Source organism: Leptodactylus fuscus, chromosome 4 (assembly GCF_031893055.1).
Source record: "Leptodactylus fuscus isolate aLepFus1 chromosome 4, aLepFus1.hap2, whole genome shotgun sequence".
Taxonomy (NCBI): Eukaryota; Metazoa; Chordata; class Amphibia; order Anura; family Leptodactylidae; genus Leptodactylus; species Leptodactylus fuscus.
Window position 1 is genome coordinate 83,213,556 of NC_134268.1, and position 20,898 is coordinate 83,234,453.

At 40.7% G+C, this 20,898-nt stretch overlaps 1 protein-coding gene across 2 annotated transcripts in view; it reads left to right on the forward strand.

Moving 5' to 3' along the window:
- ZNF407 (zinc finger protein 407) overlaps positions 1-20,898 on the forward strand; it is a 360,082-nt gene that overhangs the window by 230,751 nt on the left and 108,433 nt on the right. For both annotated transcript variants that reach the window (XM_075270737.1, XM_075270738.1), the window contains 2 exons: positions 3,500-3,666; positions 11,950-12,033. In XM_075270737.1, coding sequence (XP_075126838.1) covers positions 3,500-3,666; positions 11,950-12,033 — 251 coding nt within the window. The remainder of the gene's footprint in view (positions 1-3,499; positions 3,667-11,949; positions 12,034-20,898) is intronic.

Here is a 20,898-nt window from a genome sequence, read left to right on the forward strand (position 1 = left end):
TCTACATTTCCTTGGAATACTTTCAGCTACTTTTAACCCTGGTTTTGTTATCTTGACCCTTGAAAACAATGTGTTACTATACTAGATATATAATTTCTTTTTAATACAAGTTTCCATACTTGGATATATTGATGCTGCCACGTTTTGTTTCTGAGCTAACCAATTGGTTCTCAGTCAATATAAAGCAATCGATTACTGTATATGCTAAAATATAAGGAAAATCCCTATACTATGATGCAATCTTGAAGTGAAGAATAGGACTGTGCAATTTTCCTATAGTTTTACATGTATTGTATGGAAACTGGTTTCTAGGCACACATGCAGCAGGCATATTCCAATGTAGTCACATATTTGCTGATATACATATAATATTATACTCTCTGGTCCCTGCACTCTGGCATCTGCTATTGCACTCCAGTCCTGCACTCCAGTGGATGGAAACAAACTGCTGACATCACTCAAATTTGTCACCAAGTAGCCTCTTGTGAACTCTAAGGCCACTAATGTGGATTCAGTGGTTACGGGGATGTAGGAATTCCAGCAGCAAAGGCACGGTGCACGCCTAAATGTTTGGCGACTTCTGTGATTTGTCCAATTCCAGGACAACCCCATTAAGCTTCCGTTGCTGTCTTCAGTCCCTCAGTTCAATCTTAATCAGTTTGTAAGATTATGGGACAGACTTATTAAACTGTCTAAAAGAAAAAAATCTCTGTTGACCATAGCAACCAATGAAAATGCAGCTTCCATTTTTTTTCAGGAGAATGCAATGTGCACGCTGCGCTGTGATTAGTAGTAGCCAAGATGGTTTTGATTTTAGACCGTTTTAACAAATCTTATTCAGAGTTCCAGACTGAGGCTGCCAGTGTCAGAGATAGGAATCACATCCCTTGTCTGCTCCTGCCTGACACCGCCCACCTGACACTATAGAGCCTAAACACCATATCAGACACCAAAATTAACAGCATTGATTGCTCGGGAATGATGGGACTAGAGAGGACAACTCTAGAGTTTGTAGAGGTGGTGAAAGGTCCTCTTTAAGAATATAAGCCACTGCCAAAGCTCTTTGGCAACAATTTTTTTTTCCATCTTTCATTCAGTACTTGTGCACTGCTCAGCTGAGCATGCATGTGTAAAGCAAGGTCTGGTGAATTATCTTGTGTATGATCGGCTGTAAAAAGGTTTCCAGGGTTTTAAGTATTGATTACCCATCTTTAGGACAGATCATCAATATTAGTTTAGTAGGGTCTGGCTCCCTGTGCCCTTGCCAATCAGTTATTCGAAGGGGGGCAGGGGTAGCTTTGTGAAATATTTTTTCTTTATAAACCTTCTTATCTCTCCTAATATCATGCTTGTTGCTGGAACACATAGTACTCCAGAAAAATCACCAAGAATGTTGCCCATACCCAACATGGCTATCACATTATTACTTATATGTATTGGCCAGAACCTGGAAAAAAATGATGAAGCAGGTCAACTAGAATCAAGTACATTACAGAACTATATGCGAACTGCCATAAAGATATGGTATTGGATAGTATAAATGTGGAAGTAACTGAATGTTGTCTGTTTACTATCATTCCATCATCTTAATTTCTCCCAGTACGTTAAAGTAAAACAGTTTATTGACTATATTCCAGGAGGACGGATAGTACCTTTTCAGGTATCCCTTGCAAAGTTGTGTCTTATCATTGGATTGCTATAGTATATAGGACGTATGCTGCTGATGTATTATTGTGGGATGGTTGTTTTGTTGAGATCTTGTCCTTCACTTATCTTTCACTACTGTTGGGATTTACTAGCAACATTAAATTCACAATCAACATTAATCGGATTGTGATCATAGAAATGTTCAGCCTTGTTCACGTCAAAGGAGCCGAGCCACAATACCAGAGACAATCCAGGTGTGACACTGTTTGTGAAAGAAGGCAGCCATATTTTTCTAATTCTGGACAACTTCTTTAAGAGGTTGGTTAGTTGGCATTTTGGTAGCATTTCTATGGGTTGAATGTAAAGTTTCTTTGAAGAGATATCTCCAGAGGTGTAAGGCTTAGATGCTGAAGATATACCTGTATTCGGTATTCTCTTTAGGAAATACAAGGTGATTTCTGTTTTGGATTTTTTTTTTGCCCTTTGCTTTAAAGATGTTAGTGTAGGTAGAGATTGACCCGTCAATGATACGTGCCTTGAGAGTCAGCATCATAGAAATAGTCCAACACAGCCTTGTACCTACTTAAGGCTCCGTTCCCACGGAGTAACACGCCGCTCATTCTGACACATAAATACGTGTCAGAGTAAACGCTTCAAAACAGATCCCATTGACTTCAATGGGTGCCATCTTACACACGCTACTCATTGAAATCAATAGGTTAAAAAGCCTCCCATTGATTTCAATGTGTAGCGCGTAAGACGGCACCCATTGAAGTCAATGGGATCTGTTTTGAAGCACTCACTCTGACACGTGTTTACATGTCAGAATGAGCAGCGCGTTACTCTGTGGGAACGGAGCCTAAGTCTTCTGCAATGTTGTCTAATGTAAATCTATCTTCTCTTAGTGTTTCTTCTTCCTTCTTCTCTCCGTCTGGTATTACTTCTAGTTCAGGTGTAGTCCTTTGCACAAGCTCATCCCCCTGTCTCAATCGTAGTGTTCCTATAATAATAGTATACAAGTTCAGAAAGTGAAAATTCTTCATTTAGGAAAAATGGACTAAACTGTAATGTAGAAAAGTGCAATGTGGAAGAAATGCCTGTAATGCTACATTATATATGTGTATACAGTACTTTTATACATGCATACAGCTATGTGTTTGTGAGTAAATTTATGTATAATGGGTACAGACCTGTATACGTTTACCTTTTTGTCTGACTGAAAACACTGAACAATGTTGCGAATGTTGTTGGTTTGCAGTAGTCTAGTCTCTGTAACAGTATAGTTTACTTGTAATAGCCAACAATTTGTTTAGGTTCTTATGGTCTATTTAAAGGACTTCCAATGAACTGCAGTACATAGCTCACCCCCGCTCGCCATGACAGAAGGGTTAAATGTGGCAGCATAGCAAAGATGTATTTGAGCGCAGTACAGCATTTAGCACCACTTGGCTGTCGGAGCACTCTTGAACAGATAGCTTTTCATTTAGCCTTTGCTCTGACAGCACATGCCCTGGATAAGTGGTATAGGTCTGTACAGGTGAAATCTATTCTCACATTTGCCTCAGGGGCGACTGGACTGTAACAGAATTTTTCAAACCCGTTGGGCCCAACCGCAAAGCGGAGAATAAATGGCTGACGTGCCAGGCCTCGACAGAAAAATCAATGCCTGGTTATACAGACATGACAGACCTAGGCTGCAATTCTCCTCAGCGAAGGCGCTGCATTTAGCATGGCCGAGCTTGTACAAGTCTTGTTTCTTTTCTGCCTTACAAATATATCTGTTGTTAAATATTACAATTTTTGCATACCCTTATGTTTCATGCCCTTATTTGCGTTTTTTTTCTCTTTATAGGAAATTTGCCTGTAAAGTCTGCGACAGAAGTTTTCGAGAGAGATGGGCCCTGAACAACCACATGAAGCTGCACACTGGCGAAAAGCCATTTAAATGTACCTGGCCCACATGCCATTATTCTTTCCTCACGGCCTCTGCCATGAAAGATCATTACAGGACTCACACAGGTCTGTTAGAAATTATGTCTTCATTATCTTGCTGGTTATATATAAAACTCATTTATGGGCCAGTAATACTTTTGTTTTTTTTAATTAAAGCAAAGATGTTTTAACCAACACCATTAACATGAACATTGAGAGAGCAGACGTTGTCCACTTTGAAACATCCCCTTGTATTTCTAGATGCTGTAAATGAAAATTGAATCTTTATGGTGCCTTATTTTAGTCTGCGAGATAAATGCTCTTGTCGCGCTCGCCAACCATGGCTACAATATCGCTACCTGCTCTTGTTGTTTGCTTATATTCATCTCACTCTTCTATTTAGTTTCCTTATAGCTTGTTTGAGTGAATTATATATTTTTTTGTTTCGTTTTTATTTCACTTTTTTTTAATTTTTAGCCTTTTTTTTTCGTTTCAGCTGTTGAGTTCATCATGGTGTCATGAATATCCTAGGTTATTTAGTTATTCCCGTTTCTACTATCCTCTACATAGTCAGGAAATTGTTAACATCTGCTTCACTCCCAATACATCCTACAGTATAATTAAAAGGAATGAATGTACCAAAAATGGCCCAATCGCTGCACCGTGATCCAGATGTTCACCTCATAGGTGAAGATTCTAGGTTAAAAAGTTCTTTATTGAGAAATATCCTAAGCAGTTGGTGGGAGGCCGGGTCTATTTAGCTCCTCTGTCAAGGGTGTTGACGATTTAAGGTCTCCAGCTTGCCCTGAGAGATCACTTATATCGAACCGCAGATGAAAAGCCAGTGCAGATGTAATTTATCGTCGGTGTTTCCTTCTAAAGAATAATTGTGGAGACTTGGTTAGATCAATAATATAGATTTTTGTTGTTAGGTCTTGTAGTCTGCACCATAATGAGAGAGAGGGGACAGTGGCTGTTTTCTAATAGAATATAAAGGATTGGTTTCCGCGTCTCTCTGCATTTGAATGCAAAATGGCACACTTGAAACTAATTCAAGATGTTAAGAAAAAATCCACTTTCCTTCCTGTCTCTGCCATCATGTAAACGTTCTATGTGGTTACCTAAAGCAATTATTCATTTTGTCTGTCCAAGAAATTTTAAGGTTACAAGTGTCGACAGTGTAATAAAAGTACTCACAACTAGCCAAAAGCAATCTCTGTCTCAAAGCCAGGACTCTTTAGAAGTAGTGTTTTTCACATCTTCATGCTCTTCACAATGGCTTCAGAGTTCTATAATGTTTAACTAAGAAAAGCAATGTGCCTTTCATAAGGCATGGTAAGAATACATATTGTGGAGGCTCTAAAATGATATGGCACCCTGTAGAATATACTGTGTGGCCCAACAGCAGATTTTCATAGACTTGGGTCAGGGTTTCATTGTTGTATTTGGCAGGTAGTATTTTGGAGGCAGGTAGTTTGCCAGGCAATGCCAGACCATGTAAAGGGGACCTTTCACCACCTCCACCAACTCCAGTTGTTGTCATTGGTTAAAGGGATCCTATCATACAAACACTTTTTTTCATAGTAACACATAGGAATAGCCTTAAGAAAAGCTATTCTTCTCTTACCTTCCGTTGTCTTCTCCGCACCGCTGTTCTGTAGGAATCCCGGTTCTTGTCGGCGTGCAAATTACTTCTCTCGCAGAACTGGGGGCGGGCCCCAGCGCTCAAACAGCACTGGGGGCGTCCCCAATACTGCCAGAGAACTCTCTCCAGTGCCGCCTCCATCTTTGTCAGGAACATCCTCTTCTTCCAGCGCAGGTTTCAGACTTCTAGACCTCGGGCAGAGCAGACTGCGCATGCCCACAGGTCACAAGAAAATGGCCGCTTACCAAGTATTGTAAGCGGCCATTTACTCGTGGCCTGTGGGCATGCGCAGTCTGCTCTGCCCGAGGCCTAGAAGTCTGAAACCTGCGCTGGATGAAGAGGACGTTCCTGATGAAAATGGAGGCGAGATTCCTACAGAACGGCGGCGCGGGGAAGACAACGAAAGATAGGAGAAGAATAGCCTTTCTTAAGGCTATTCCGACGTGTTACTAAGAAAAAAAGTTTGTATGATAGGATCCCTTTAATAGGCTCTTTAATTATTATTTTGCTTACTTGTATAGCGACATCATATTCCACAGCGCTTTTACAAATCTTGGCAGTCTCTATATCATATAGGGCTATATATTAGTATATCTTTGGAGTGTGCGAGGACACTTCAGTACTTCTAGCAATAAGATTTAAAGCTGGGAAAATGAGAGGCCATAGAGTAGTAACCTGCTGATAATGGAGTTGGGCATTTCAAAGAACGTGTAAGATGGAACCCTATGATGCATGTTTATAGAGGCTGGAGCTCAGCTTTTGTGCTAGAGCTCCAAATACCTTGCATAGTCAGAGATAAATGGTCATATCCTGGCTATCTGTTTCTGGAACTAGGGTGAATTTACTGGGCACATTTTTTTTTTTTTTTTTTTTTTTTTTTTTTTTTTGGGGGGGGGGGGGGGGGGGTCTATATAGTAGATATGAGCGATTTTTTATCCGAAAATAAAATCTTAAACTTAATGTAAGGCGATTCTTGATTTTAATTTTGATTTGCATTATTTTGTTTAAAGGGATTCTATCATTGGGAAAACTCATTTTTAACTACCATATATACTCGAGTGTAAGCCGAACCGAATATAAGTCGAGGCTCCTAATTTTACCACAAAAACCTGGGAAAACTTATTGACTCGAGTATAAGCCAAGGGTGGGGGTGGGGAAATGCAGCAGCTACTGGAAAATTTCAAATATCAAAATGGCCGGAGTTTTGGGTGCAGTAGATGCTGGGTGATCGGGAAGGGAAGGGGGTGTTTTGGTTGTCTGTCTGCCCCTTCCCTGAGCTTGAGGACTGGGGTTTCTTCCCCCCACTTTGAATTTAGCCTGGCTGAATGTAGAGTATCTGCAGTGCTCCTATTAACCCCTTCCCGATGGAATAGGAGCACTTCAGATACCCGATATTCAGCCTGGCAGTAGTCAGACTGAATTTCAAGTGTGTGTGTGTGGGGTTGGGGGGGGGGGGGGTGTCTGCCCCTTTAAGCTCAGGAAAGCAGCAGACAGACAACCAAACTCCCCCCCCCCCCGTTCCCCAGCACCTTCTGCACCCCAAACCCCGACCCTCCATCAACATCAATCTAGTATTTATCCCCTATCCTATGGATAGGGGGATAAATAGTTGAAAGCTCACTCTTACTATTCATTTCAAGGGGGGGTGGGGTTGGAAGGGGATATTGTTATATACACTCCAGACACTGTATTGTTCGCACGGTGTAGGTTGTACTCACATTCTGCTGCAGTTGTTCCAGGGAGAGAAGGTTGTCCAACCAGATGGTCCACGGGGAGTGCAGCCGGATGCCCTCACTGTCTGGCTCCTGCGGCAGCTCCAGGCCGGTGATGGTAGAAAAAAAAAGCAGAGAAAGCTGGAATTGGGGGGGGGGGGGTGTGAGATATATTTGTTTCAGGCTTCCCAGGCAGATAGCATTTTATCATTATTCATTACAGTCATGTTCTGGATCAGCTCAAAATTTGTACCCATTAAGATTAAAAAAAAAAAAAAAAAAAAAGTAGGCATTTGTTTTAATGTGGCTTTAGATGTAAAAATTAACCATTAGTGATCCAACATTAGATATAGACATAAAGATAATTGCTATCATTGTCAGCAGCAATACACTGAATAGTTTGACTGCACTTTATATAAATTTGGTCAGACCTTTACATCAGTGACCATCATTAGTCCACAACTCCAATCCCTTTCCTGTATCCCTCTGCCTTCTGACTACCCACGTTAAGAAAATGCTCTTTGATTTTGAGTTGGAGAAGTACGTTACTAAAATGCACGTGGGTTGTGATATTGGAAGAACTGGTTGTGAATTGGAAGCATGGTCTGTAAATAAATTTAAATAATTTGAATAACCTTTTTATGGATTTATTTTGAGACACATCGAGGCATGAATAGCGCATTCTGCAGCTTTGTTTTTCCAATAAAAAATGTGGGTACCCTGGGAGATACCTGGTTAAGCTACTATGCCTTGTATGGCTCTGTTAAGAACAGAAACTATGATGCTAATGGGAACAGAGCCATAAAGGAGCAGCCTGACAACCTGACAACAATTTTATTCTCTGGTCTATTAGAAAGGTATATGGTGTTAATAATAGTGAAGACAATCTTCTTACTGGTATTATTTTTTATTTACCTACTATCTTTAGCTGTGTCATTTTACTAACACACTGACTCTTTAAGGCTGGGTTCATACAGGGATTTTTGGACCAGATTTTGACATGGAATCCGCCTCAGAATCCAGTAAAAAAAACACACCTCCCATTGACTTCAATGGAAGCCATTCACTTCTTTCTTCCACTAGTGGTTTTGAGCCGCTCGCGGAAAAAAGAAGCAACCTGCCCTATCTTGCCACGGATTCCACGGCGGAATCCGCTGCAGTGTCTGTGGTGCGACACCTCCCTCCCGACTAGGCTCATTCATTTGGGCCTAATCTGGAGTGGAATGCCGTTTTTTGGACCAGTTTCTGAGACTTCCTCCGCATCAAAATCCGGTCCAAAAATCCCCATGTGGACCCAGCCTAAGGAATACAGTATCTCATGTGGTCAGGAAGTTAATTTCTCTATTCATTCCAATAAGACTTACATTTTTTTCTCATAAGAATAGAATAGAAAAACTGACTTCCTCTTCTCAGATAAGTGGTTTTGTTAGTTGGAGAGTCTTATTGCTGGTCACTTTGCACTCCTGGATCCAGAAGGTTGTGGATAAATCATAAATACAGTGATCATTAAGGAAATTACCATTGCTACAATTGATATTTACCTATCCTCTGGGCCACAATTAATTTTTTGGAGTGTTTTCTTAAAGGGGCTCTATCATTGGGATAAGTCATTTTTAACTAAGCACATCCTTGCATAGCCTTTAGAAAGACTATTCTACACCTACCTTTTAGTATGTAAATTGCCTCAGTGGTTTTTGAAGAAGTCTGGTTTTATTCATATGCTAATTAGCCTGTTGGTGCACCATTGTGCACCCTCTCTGCTATTCTTTCCTATGGGTGTATACAGCACAGGCTGCTGCTGATTTCCTGCTTGCACACACAGATAGGAGAGAATAGCAGAAATGAATGCTGCTGGGAACTTCCTGTGCTGAATGGAGGCTAATTAGCATATGAATAAAAACGGGCTCATTCAAAAACCACTGAGGCAATTTATATACTAAAGGTAGGTGTGGAATAGCCTTTCTAAAGGCTATGCAAGGATGTGAGTAGTTAAAAATGACTTTTCCCAATGATAGAGCCCCTTTAAGAAAAGGTCTGCCTTTACAACATTTTTATTGCTCTACATAAAATGTAAACAAAACAAGCAACTTTAAAAGTATTTATTAAAAATCCCCTACCATTTTGTGTTCTCATTTTCTAAACGACCAAATGTAGCATAAGTTTTGATGAAGCGGGGGTCTGAGGGATCTTTCGAGGATAAGACTACACAGGTTGTATTTGTAGTCTATTGCCATGGATACGCAAGCTGAAACCCCGCCAACCCATGTCTGCCAATAGCTGCGTTTTATTGCAGCTAAAACCTATTTTTAACTCACAACAGCTTTCAATCATTGCCTGTGTGCTGTTAGCCACACTGTGGAAACTATAGGAGCCCTTTTGCGTGTTCTCTCAAAAAGGCAAAAGTGTTGTAGGTTTGATTCCTTTGCTTTTAACCAATCTATCAAATATTGCATGTTCAAAGCAAATAAAAAATGGGCATAAATCAATTTTTTTGGGGGGGGTTAGCCAATTTTTCATTGTTACATTTTAAACCCTTTGATATTATCATACTAATTTAAGCAAGGTTCACATCTGCGTTCGGGAGGGTCCGCTTGGAAATCTAATCTGCATAAAAAAAGGCGGTTAATCACGGAAACCGTGCACCCCATAGACTATAATGGGGTCTGCCTGGTTTCCTCCTGAAAAGGCAGGAAAATGTGGAGAGATCCTTTCGTGAAAGCAGCACTTTCTCTTCGCAATTTTCATGTGGAGAAGGGAACAGAATCCCCAAACGTAGTACAAGTGCTGGTGTGAACCCAGTCTTATAATAATAATTGAGAAAACCTCCAATCAGAGGCATACCTAGGGGATGAGTACAGGGGTGAAGAACATGTCCAAGTGGGCGCCCAACTTAAGTTGGGCTGCACAGGAAACCTCTGTGGACTTTCTGTGAAAAGTGCTGCAGGAAAAACTGTGATTCTTTACAGCCACATTTTTATTTTTTCTGCAGATCTTTTTTGCTGTGGCCCGCTATGTTGGGCCTTAGTCGTAATAAAGCCCAAGTGCCATCTTAAGTAAATTAATTTTGCCCTTATATAATGCCCCTAATTCCCCCTGACATAAATACTGCACCCCCAGTGACCCCTTATATAAATGACCTCCCTCCCCAGTAATGCCCCCTAATCGCCCTTATATAAATGAACCCTCTGTCGTCTTAATTCTCCCTAATAAATCCTCACTTATATTTTTCCCTCCTAACAACTAGAGAGGAGCGAGTACTGTTCGGATCAGCCGATCTGAACTGCACGCTCCATAGAAATGAATGGATGCACCTGGTACTTCCGCTTTGACGGCGGCCGGCCGCTTAACCCCCGCATGCCGGCTACGTCCATTCATTTCTATGCGAGCGTGCTGTTCGGATCGGCTGATCCGAACAGTACTCGCTCATCTCTACTAACAACCCTTTGTACTATTAAAATGCCTGCAACTGCGCAAAAAGAAGTACTCTCCTACTTGCGATCCTTTGGTGAATGGAGCTGCTTCTGCCTCCTCTTCTTGGCTCTAGGCTCTATGTCCAGGGTCAACGCATTAGACGTTATTATCTTGGCTCGATGCTATGACGTCATCGTGCTGGCCTGTGCCAACAGCAGACGTGTTTTGTCTGGTTTTGGTGTCTTGTAAACCGCAGGCCTTAAGTGGCTTGCGGTTTACAAGACTGGATGGGTTTTAACTAGATCAGTGTCTGAAGACACAGATCTAGGTAAAAGTAAAGAATTAATGGTGGGTCTCACAAAGTCAGTGGACCCGGGGCATCCGGCACCGCCTCTGCCTCCAGTATATTTACTGGCAGGCTTAAGTGATATAAGGTAGGGCAGATTTATTAAGACAGGGGTTTCGTATGCTATTCTTAATAAAGGCACAATCTCTGGCCTCTTAATGAATCAGGTGAACACCCATTCTTCAGAACGTAAGTCTACGCCATTTGGGAACGGACACAATTCCTTCAAGAACTGGTTTGAGGTATAATAAATATGAAAGGCTAAGGGTTCCTGGCTCATCCTACTCTACACCCTGCTCCTCCCACATTCACATAAGGTGGTTAGTGAGGTGCAGAAATGGGGGATGTGGTGCATGTTTGGCATAAGAAAGGGCATTGTGCCAAAGATATGGCATGTTATCACCCGTCTACGTCAGAAAACTGGCTTAAATGTGTTGACAAATTCCTCTAGTATGTCTTTCTATCGAATGACAAGCTCAACCCTGCTACATCTGTAGGACTGCATGGCTGTGGATTTAGCCACAGCTTGAGCTTCAATATCCATTCCACATTTTTTTTTACATGCTGATCTCTGCTATCCAATGGAAACCAGATAGAATTATTGTTTGTCAATGGTGTTCGCTAGAGAACCACCTACACTCTGGATCTACCCCCCTCCTGCTCCATAGGGTTACAATAAATATTACAAGTTGTGTTTGCTTTCTTTTGCAGTTTTGTTTTAGTGCTCCATATACAAACCATTATGATTAAGAAGACATAAAATTCATTTATTTAGCTTGCTAACACAAAAAATAAATGTAATAATATACACAAACATAGCATGTGAGTAAATTCAGAATGTAATTGTATAATATGTACTCGTATTGTACATTTTAGACAATATTTAGTGTTCTAAGAAAGGCCAGATGTATGGGAATTATAAAAAAAAATCAAAAAAAAATCAGGATATGCATAAAAACTGTTCAAGTGCATAAAGCAGCCCCATCTGGAAGGCATCTAACAGAAATGAAGTTGTACAAAACCATTCCATTGATAATAAAGCTAATTTTTATGGGTCTGACAAGTATGTAATTATGTTCAGTGGTGCTTTTCAGATTTTATCACAGTCAATAAACCGCAGTGGTAATTTCATTCCCATTTGACATATTTACATGGAAACATTTGATTGGAGGAATTAGTAACCCTGAAAGCCTTGATAGATATGTTTTAACGATCTGTGACCTCTACAATCCCACATCTGTTTATTGTTGCAACAGGCGAGAAGTCGTTCTTGTGTGACCTTTGTGGCTTTGCTGGTGGGACACGTCACGCCCTTACTAAACATCGGAGGCAGCACACAGGTTGGTCATCTTTTCTTACCTTCTTTATAGTCCCGGTATTTCAATTCCTTTTTTTCTCTGGTCAGGTCTTGTATTCTGTATGGTTTGCAGCGTTGACAATTTAATCAGTATTGATGAACACTATTGAGATAAAATTAACCCTTACCAGAGCGCTGACGATACAGATAGAATATACAAGACTATAGTTTTGCAGATTGTGTTTGTTAGATCCTGTTGCTATTATAAAGCAGGCATTTACAGTATTAGGGTGCATTCACACTGAGTAAACGCTAGCTTATTTTGTAGAGTAAAATTACACTTGTAAATTTTGCTATCCCATTGACTTCAATGACATTTTACAGGCGTATTTTTACAGGCGTATTTTTTACAGGCGTATTTTTTACAGGCGTATTTTTACACTTGTAAAAAAATATCATTGAAGTCAATGGGATAGCAAAATTTACAAGTGTAATTTTACTCCACAAAATAAGCTAGCGTTTACTCAGTGTGAATGCACCCTTAATGTAATAAAATCCTTATGCAAATCATGTTGGCACTCCGTATAGTAGCACTGAGCTTTGCAGTGATGTGGCCACTTGTAAGGCCAAGTGTGCAATTTCTAATATGGAGAAGTCTTTGAAATAATAAAATCTGGAGAGAGCTGAGCAACAGCAAATATGGCAGTCAGATGGCTTAGCACCCAGCTTTTCATGAGAGAGATTTCTGCATGGATTAAACCGGTTCTGCTTTTATTATGCTGGATTAAGAAAGTCCATTGGGATGTATTAACACCCAAATGAATGTGGTTACTTTCTGATTCATCCAGGTTTCCTAGTCCTTATAGGTAAATTTTCACAAGCTTGCAAGTTTTTGCAAATTTTCACATGTTGCACAGTAGGAAAAGGCTTGTAGGAGTAGATCCATTGGCATAACTAAAGTCTTGTGGGCTCCAGTGCAATCTTTTGTCTGGGCCCCCTACCTCATCACTTTGAGCAAATTCTTAATAGTGATGGTTACGGGCATGGCCGCCGATAGGCCAGTATTACTGCTACTGGCGTCAGGGGCCCAGCCAAATTGAAAAATGGGGCCCTATTTTGGCCCACCACCGTGTGCTGGCCCCCTGGCGCCTGCAGCAGTCATTGTGCCCCGTGAGCAGCGCCGAGCTCCAGCTCCTCGCACAGGCGCAGTACTACCCGTATTGAAGCCAGCGAGCGGGTAGTACTGCAGACTCGCGCCTCGCACAGGCGCAGTACTACCCGTATTGAAGCTGGTGAGTGGGAGTACTGCACCTTTGCGAGGAGCTGGAGCTCGGCGCTGCTCACTGGGCATACCTCCCAACCGTCCCGATTTCCGCGGGACATTCACGATTCCGGTGATGTGTCCCACGGTCCCGGTTGGTGGGAGGTATGTCCCAATTTCAACTCAGATCTGCATCCAGAGGACACAGATCTGAGTTAAATACATACAAGGCTAAAGCAAGGAGCTGTCACAGTTCAGCTCCTTGCTTTGCCGTGTCCTCGGCTACTGGCTGTGTAGACGCGATATGATGACGTCACATCGCGCCTACAACAGTATTAGCGAGACTGCGGAGAGAGCGGCGGGGGAGTGAGGAGAAGGTAAGTGTAATGTGTGTACACATTGAGGTGGAACATGAAACTGGGGGCAGATGAAGGAGAGGACGGCATCACACTGGGGGCAGAGATGTGGGGACATGAATCTGGGGGCAGAGATGGAGGGACATGAATCTGGGGGCAGAGATGGAGGGACATCAATCTGGGGGCAGAGATGTGGGGACATGAATCTGGGGGCAGAGATGGAGGGGGCATGAATCTGGGGGCAGAGATGTGGGGACATGAATCTGGGGGCAGAGATGGAGGGACATGAATCTGAGGGCAGAGATGGAGGGACATGAATCTGGGGGCAGAGATGGAGGGGACATGAATCTGGGGGCAGAGATGGAGGGACATGAATCTTAGGGCAGAGATGGAGGGACATGAATCTGGGGGCAGAGATGTGGGTACATGAATCTGGGGGCAGAGATGGAGGGGGCATGAATCTGGGGGCAGAGATGTGGGGACATGAATCTGGGGGCAGAGATGGAGGGACATGAATCGACTCATTGCCTAAAGATGTAGAGAAAAATTTAAATTTAATACATAATTGGTATGTCGCAAAATAAAGTAGTTTTAAATTGGTGGTGGGGGGGGCCAGACACCCAGACACTTAGGCTGTATGGGGCCTCAAAATTCCTGATGGCGGCCCTGGTTATGGGTAATAAGGAGTTTAATTATCCTTAGTGTGGTTAATGGGATCCTATCATTAAAACTCAATCTTTTCTACCTATGTAGGAATAGCCTTAAGAAAGGCTATTCTTCAACTACCTTTTAGATATCTTCTCCGCGCCGCCGTTCATTATATAATACGGTTTTCGTTGGTATGCAAATGAGTTCTCTCGCAGCACTGGGGGCGTCCCCAGTACTACAAGAGAACTCTCCTGCGCCACCTCCATCTTCCTCAGGAAGGGTCTTCTTTGCATCTTCTTCCGGCGGTGGCTTCAAACTTCTAAACCTCAGGCAGCCAACTGTGCATGCCTGCCGGCCACAAGCAGCCATTTTCTTGTGGCTGGTGGGCGTGCGCAGTCGGCTTTGACCTAGGCCCAAGGCCTAAAATTGAAGCCACCGCCAGAAGAAGATGCGAAGAAGACCTGTTCCTGAAGAAGATGGAGGTGGCGCTGGAGAGTTCTCTTGCAGCATTGGGGACGCCCCTAGTGCTGTTTGAGCGCTGGGGCCTGGTCACATGACTTGGTGCTTCTCTGTGTAAAAACAATTGGAGTAGAGCTGAGTAGGCGACTTCACAGAGAGTCCGAGCACAAACAGCAGGAATGAGACTTCCAGCCACCACTGCTGCTCTCTACAAATCTAATAACTAGGGTGCCAGGGACCCTCTTCTATGTTTATCCAGTGCAAGGAATGCACTATGAAAAGTTCTTGCTCATCAAATTACCACTTTAACCAGACACATTTGCCATTCAGGAATCTGAAAAAGCTGGATGACAAGCCATGTGACAGCTGTAATGATGACTTAGTTTTGCCAGAAATAGAAATACCTTGATATGATTGTCTCTTATAATTTGTGTACTTACATTTAGTGGTATTTTGGAGATCATGAGGGGTACCCTTGAAATATACTTCATGTATGGGTGCTATGATGTGATCCTTTTGGAGTACATACTTGAGAATATTAAGAATATGATTTGCAGACTCTGTGCAAGAAAAGAAGCTGTGTAAGATAATCTACTGTCTACCTGAAGTGAAAAATGCAAATTTCCTTATTATGTCACTCTGTCAGAGATTTCAGAAATCTTGTAAGACACTTCAATGTATGTGACAAGAACATCACCCTTCAGGTATAAAACCCATTTCTGCACAGTATACAGATGTTATATGAGCTCTGCTATATACCGCTTAGCCATATACACACACTGCTGCCTTTACAAACTTCAATATATTCCAAAATATTTTATAACTTCAACCTTTTGCTATAATATTAATTGCAACTTTCTTATTTTTTTTGCCTCGGAGAGACAGGTCTCACTTTTCTCCCTTACATGAATTAAAAGCAGTCTTTTCAACCGCGATCATAGAAGCACCTAGTCAGTTCATCATTCATTTGAAGATTGCTTTGTACTTCATAGGCTACACAGTCTTGACAGCTTCAAGAGACATCATGACATATAGTAGTATTTTGTTCAATCAACAGCATAGCCACCTCCAATTATACCGCAGATGATTGACAAATAGCTACCAAACGGAACTTCTGAATTATGTGACTGTCTCCTCTGTGAAGGATATATGTGGCATAAATGACTAGGAATTGTTTTTTTACTAAACCTGACAAGTAACATTCATTAATTATAGGGAAAGTAATAAGAGTGGATGCATCAGAGTGATTTTACATTGCCATTTTAACAAGCGCTGCTCGATATCAAGACAAAAATATTGAAATGCATCTTGGGATTGTCATTTTTTTTCTTTTTCATCTATAATACTATCTGGGTGTAAGTAGTAGGGTTGCTTTTTACAGATTAATCAGAACGGTTTCTCCAAGAGATGAATGATATAAAGAAAATGGACATATAAGATCAAATCAATAACGTCTGTTACTGTTTGTTTTAGAGAAGGGTAAATGTACGAGTATGTGGGACATGTTTGGTCAGGTTCTCACCTAAATTTTTCTATGTGCAAAAAAGGGTCTTTAAATATTTAAGATATGATCAGATAGCTAAAAAAATCTAAACAAGGAGCCTGGGGCGTAAATTCGCAGATTTGGTGTGCTGCAGTTATACAGATTAAAACTAATAATCTGTATGCGGAAACCCTCCAAAGATTTTTAAAACTGAGGCCATGTAAACCAAAACCTTGATTCCCATTGAAAACATTTCACATAGATAATGACATAAAATATGTCCCGAAATCATTGTGGGGATTTTGTCATCTGAAAATGCTCTTAAGAAATATACAGTTTTCAGCCCCAAATAGTTAACATTTTATTAGTTAGGAAATTGTGACCATGGCTCTCCAAACTAAAGCTGCTGTCAAACAAATTCTCTAAACTCAATGTTTCTTCCTGAACCCCAGTGGTAGTGACTAAAGTGGGATATTGAGGTTACCTTTAGTAGTCACACCTCAGTTTTTCTGTAGTTGGCATAAAATAAGAGAATGGCTGGGACAGTGGGAAACTGATTGATGGTTACTACTTGTACATTAATAACACCCAACCTGCTGATCAGATTTTTGGAGCCTTCATAGTGAGGCTTTCAGTCACCTCTAATGATGAGCGAACCAGATTCAACTCAAAGGTTTCAGATCCAACTGTTTGTTGGGATCCATCCCCCCAAACCATCCCTCACACATGGCCAGTCTTCAGGCCCCAGAGTATACCAAGTGGATACCCACTGGAGATATGGAAACATAATAAAAAATTATACTCCCTGTTTTACTAATAGCACCTATGGTTTGTGACGAACCTTCAGAAAGTTCCCCCATCTCTAGTCAGCAAATTCTTTTAGTGACTCAATAATGCAGCGGATTCACATAGAGGGAGGTTCTCTGGGATACATCCATTGGCTTACTGGAGCAAATAATATTTGTTTATAGCTAGGATTTCTCATGCTTTCATAGAGAAGAGATTTAACTTTTATAGAAACAGTTACTATAACCGTTTCCATAAAAAAAAAAAAATGACATTTTGATATACATGTAAAAATGGTTCAGGTGTCTTTCCTCTTTAGAATTTTCCCCATTTGAATCAGGGTCATAAATTCCCATGCAGAATTATCTGGCCATTGCAAATTCTGAGCTGGACCATGTGGTCTGAAAATACTGTGAAACTTAAAATAGTAGTCATAACAGTACATGAGTAAAAATATGTACAGTAGCAGTCTACAGAAGATAGGTAACCTGTGCCTGCATTGTAAGTAAATTAGCAGTAGTCACTCTATAATGATACAGCACCAGGCAACCTGAATCACTGCCGATCACATGGCATTGGATTGGGCTGCTAGTGGTGTAATAGTGACAGGACAAAATACTGTAAAGGTTAGTAGAATAGCATGATGAATACCACAGGTCTACAACATACATTTTAATACATGAACAAATTAATGTTATACAGAGTTACATATTCAGAATATGACATACTGTTCTTTATGGCCAACAGTGTAAACATTCAGCCCAATCTACTTCAATGGACTGTGCTAACAGGCCGAGCCATTGCTCCTTTGTTTTGCTTATTGGTAAGATGTCCTGGCATGGCCTCCATGAAATCCAATTCTGTCGTTTCTGTATTGTCTTGTTTCTCTCACTGGCTTCTCACTGGTGTATATCTATAAAGCAGGGAAACTGAGTCTGGGGGCAGTCACTTTATACAGTTATAAAACTTAAAACAGTAATTTTGTGCCATATGAAAGATGAGATTCTCATTTTTCACATGGCACTAAGATGGCTGTTTTGTCTGTATTGTTTCTAGAGATGCCGTCAGTTGAGAAAACAGTCATTGGAGAAGCTACATATAGATATGCCAATCCTGACTGTATTTACAGTATATATACTCCATATGACACTAAAAGCACTGTTCTAGGTTTTATAATGGCTGAGATATATCTGTGTATAGTGATCCCCTCCCCAGACACACTTTCCCTGTTTTCTTAGAGAACTACACCCGTACTCTAGTGAGAAGCCTTTGAAAAAATCAAAGCAAAATAATACAGAAGGAACAGAAGTGGATTCCAGTGCAGGATTTAATGGAAAGAAGCCAGAATTACTACATTTTGTATGAAAGTTTAGTGTCTCTACAATATGTTGGATTGACCAATCCACAGTTATCCCCCCCCCCCCCAACCAGAGCTCAGAATTTTTGTGTAGATAAGTTTGCTGTTTCTTTAAACTTGGATTCTTTAGCGGCACTACAAACCCTACAGCCAAGCCCTTTTTTGTTAACTTGCAGATGTATTTAATACATTCTGATTTACTTAAGTGATAGATGCTTAGTAGCTACATTTTAAATGAAGGGTGGAAAATGTACTAGATGATTATTGTCAGGACATGGCGGTGTCCGTGCTGCTCCTGGAACTGAGAATAGGAATATTAAAACGATCAGCTACAGATGAGAGATTTTCTAGCTTTATTTCAATAATGTTCCCTATTAATACTAATTACACACTGCCCATTTAAAGTCCGCGAGTAAGCTCAGAGGCGGAGAAAGAGGAGAGGAAATGATCACAAATCTGTGCAGCCATCAATGAATAAGTGCTCGAGTTAATATACTGAAATAAAATAGCTGCTCAAAGTTTTAGTCAATTATCATTTTGATTTTTTTTTTTGGTTGGGAACCGCTTACTACATTTCAAGCAAAAATAAGTATACCAGCTATAAGAAATTTAGTATAAGATATGTATAAAATCATCAAATAATAGGTTGAATACTGCAGTTACATAAAAATGTTCAAGATATTACAGTCTCCACTACGTTGATTTCTTTCAATGATGATTGGTCATAAAATGGATGGAATCATTTTATTTTTTATAAATTGGCATTAGGATAGGCTGTCAATTTTTAAGTTGTTGGGTACCAGCAAAAAATACTACCCCCAACCTTCCTTTGTCCTAATGTCGAGTAGTCTCCCTCCTTCCATTCCCATTCCCATCCGGACTCCCCATCAAGACTGCATTTACTGGGTGTGGTTCAGACTACATAGCCAGCTGTGGCTTTGGACTAGACAGCATAGTTACAGGGCCTTGTCCAGGCTATACAATCAGACAGCTGCCATGTAAGGGACCAGACTGCACAACTACTGTAGATTGTTCCTTTATTGTATGAAATGGTCCAGACTATAAAGCCTGTAGGTCATTGTGGGGAGATAATTCTTACTTAACATAGCCAGAATGCTGGTATAGATAAAACCCCAGCCTGCTGCTGTAGGGGAGGTCCAGACTACACAACAAATTGCTGGTATATTGGGAAGTTTGGGTTACACATCAGACTGCCTACTATAGGGTTTATACACTACCTACACAATGAAATCAAACAATAGCTAGAACAATGTAATCCCTGCCACATATACTAATAATCAAATTAACAGAAATGTAGAAAAAATATAAATATTAAACATTTTACAACCGAAATGAAAACCTATGAGCTACAAAAATGTAGCATATTATTATTTTATCCAATAGCATCACTTCTGTGGAATTGTACATGTTTCGTTAATATTGTACATTTATACATACGAGTGCTTACATTACCAAATGCAGTATACTATTCGTGTTACAGCAGGTCAAATATGGCTTAATCTTGACACTTTAACAGAGAACTGTATAGACAGTTACAATGTACAAAACAAACAGGGTAGATACAAATGTTATTTATAACACAGATATCTATGCTTATGTAATCTGGCTGTGCTTACTGTAATTGTGATGCCTTGGGGAACTGCAGGTTTAAGGCACTGTTGTAGCTTTGCCCTTACACTTCTGTATTCTAACTATATTGATATGTGTTCTACAATGTAGGAAAAATGTTTCTTGTGAGTATAATATCAATAAAATAGATTTTCATGTGACAGCAACATATATCATAAGTGTTTATGAAGTATAGTATGAAGGGGGGAGGGGGTTATCCGTTAATGTGTTGTACTACTTAGAGCAGTTCCTTTTGGATTATTTGTATCCAAGTTATTAAGATAAATGTAGAAGATCCATTTAACCTAATCTACAGCATATAGAAATTGCATTGTCTGCGTTTTTAGGCTTGGTTCACATCTGCACATGGCTGTCCATCGTTTGGGTCCGATAGGGGACCCGAGTGACGGAGAGTCGGACCACTAAATGTCCCCATAGACTATAATGGAGTATATTGAAACCTGCGGAGAGTATATTTTCTCTTTGCCGATTTCTGTCGGGTTCTGACGCAGATCTCCAACAGAGACTCCTGCTCAGATATAAACGTAGCCTTACATATAATGTATACTGAAATGTAGCCTTGAGTGCTATTGGTTATGTCAAGCTGTGTCAAGGAAGACTGAAGGAATAATGATTAGGGTTATCACTTCTGTCCTTAAGACTAAGGTCCCACATTGCAGAAATGCAGCGTTTTTGTTGCAGATTTTGCTGTGTTTTTTGAGCAAAAGTCAGGAGTGTATTTAAAAGAAGCAAAATATCTGTGTCCGTCCTTTATGTTGTCCATTCATTTTCAAGCCAATCCTGAAAAATCCTCAAACTGCAGCAAAGTCTGTAACAAAAAAACATTTTCTAAGGAGACAATTTCTGTTTACTCTCCATCAATTCATTCTGTTATTTCATAAGGATAAATGTGACTGTCATGTGTTTCA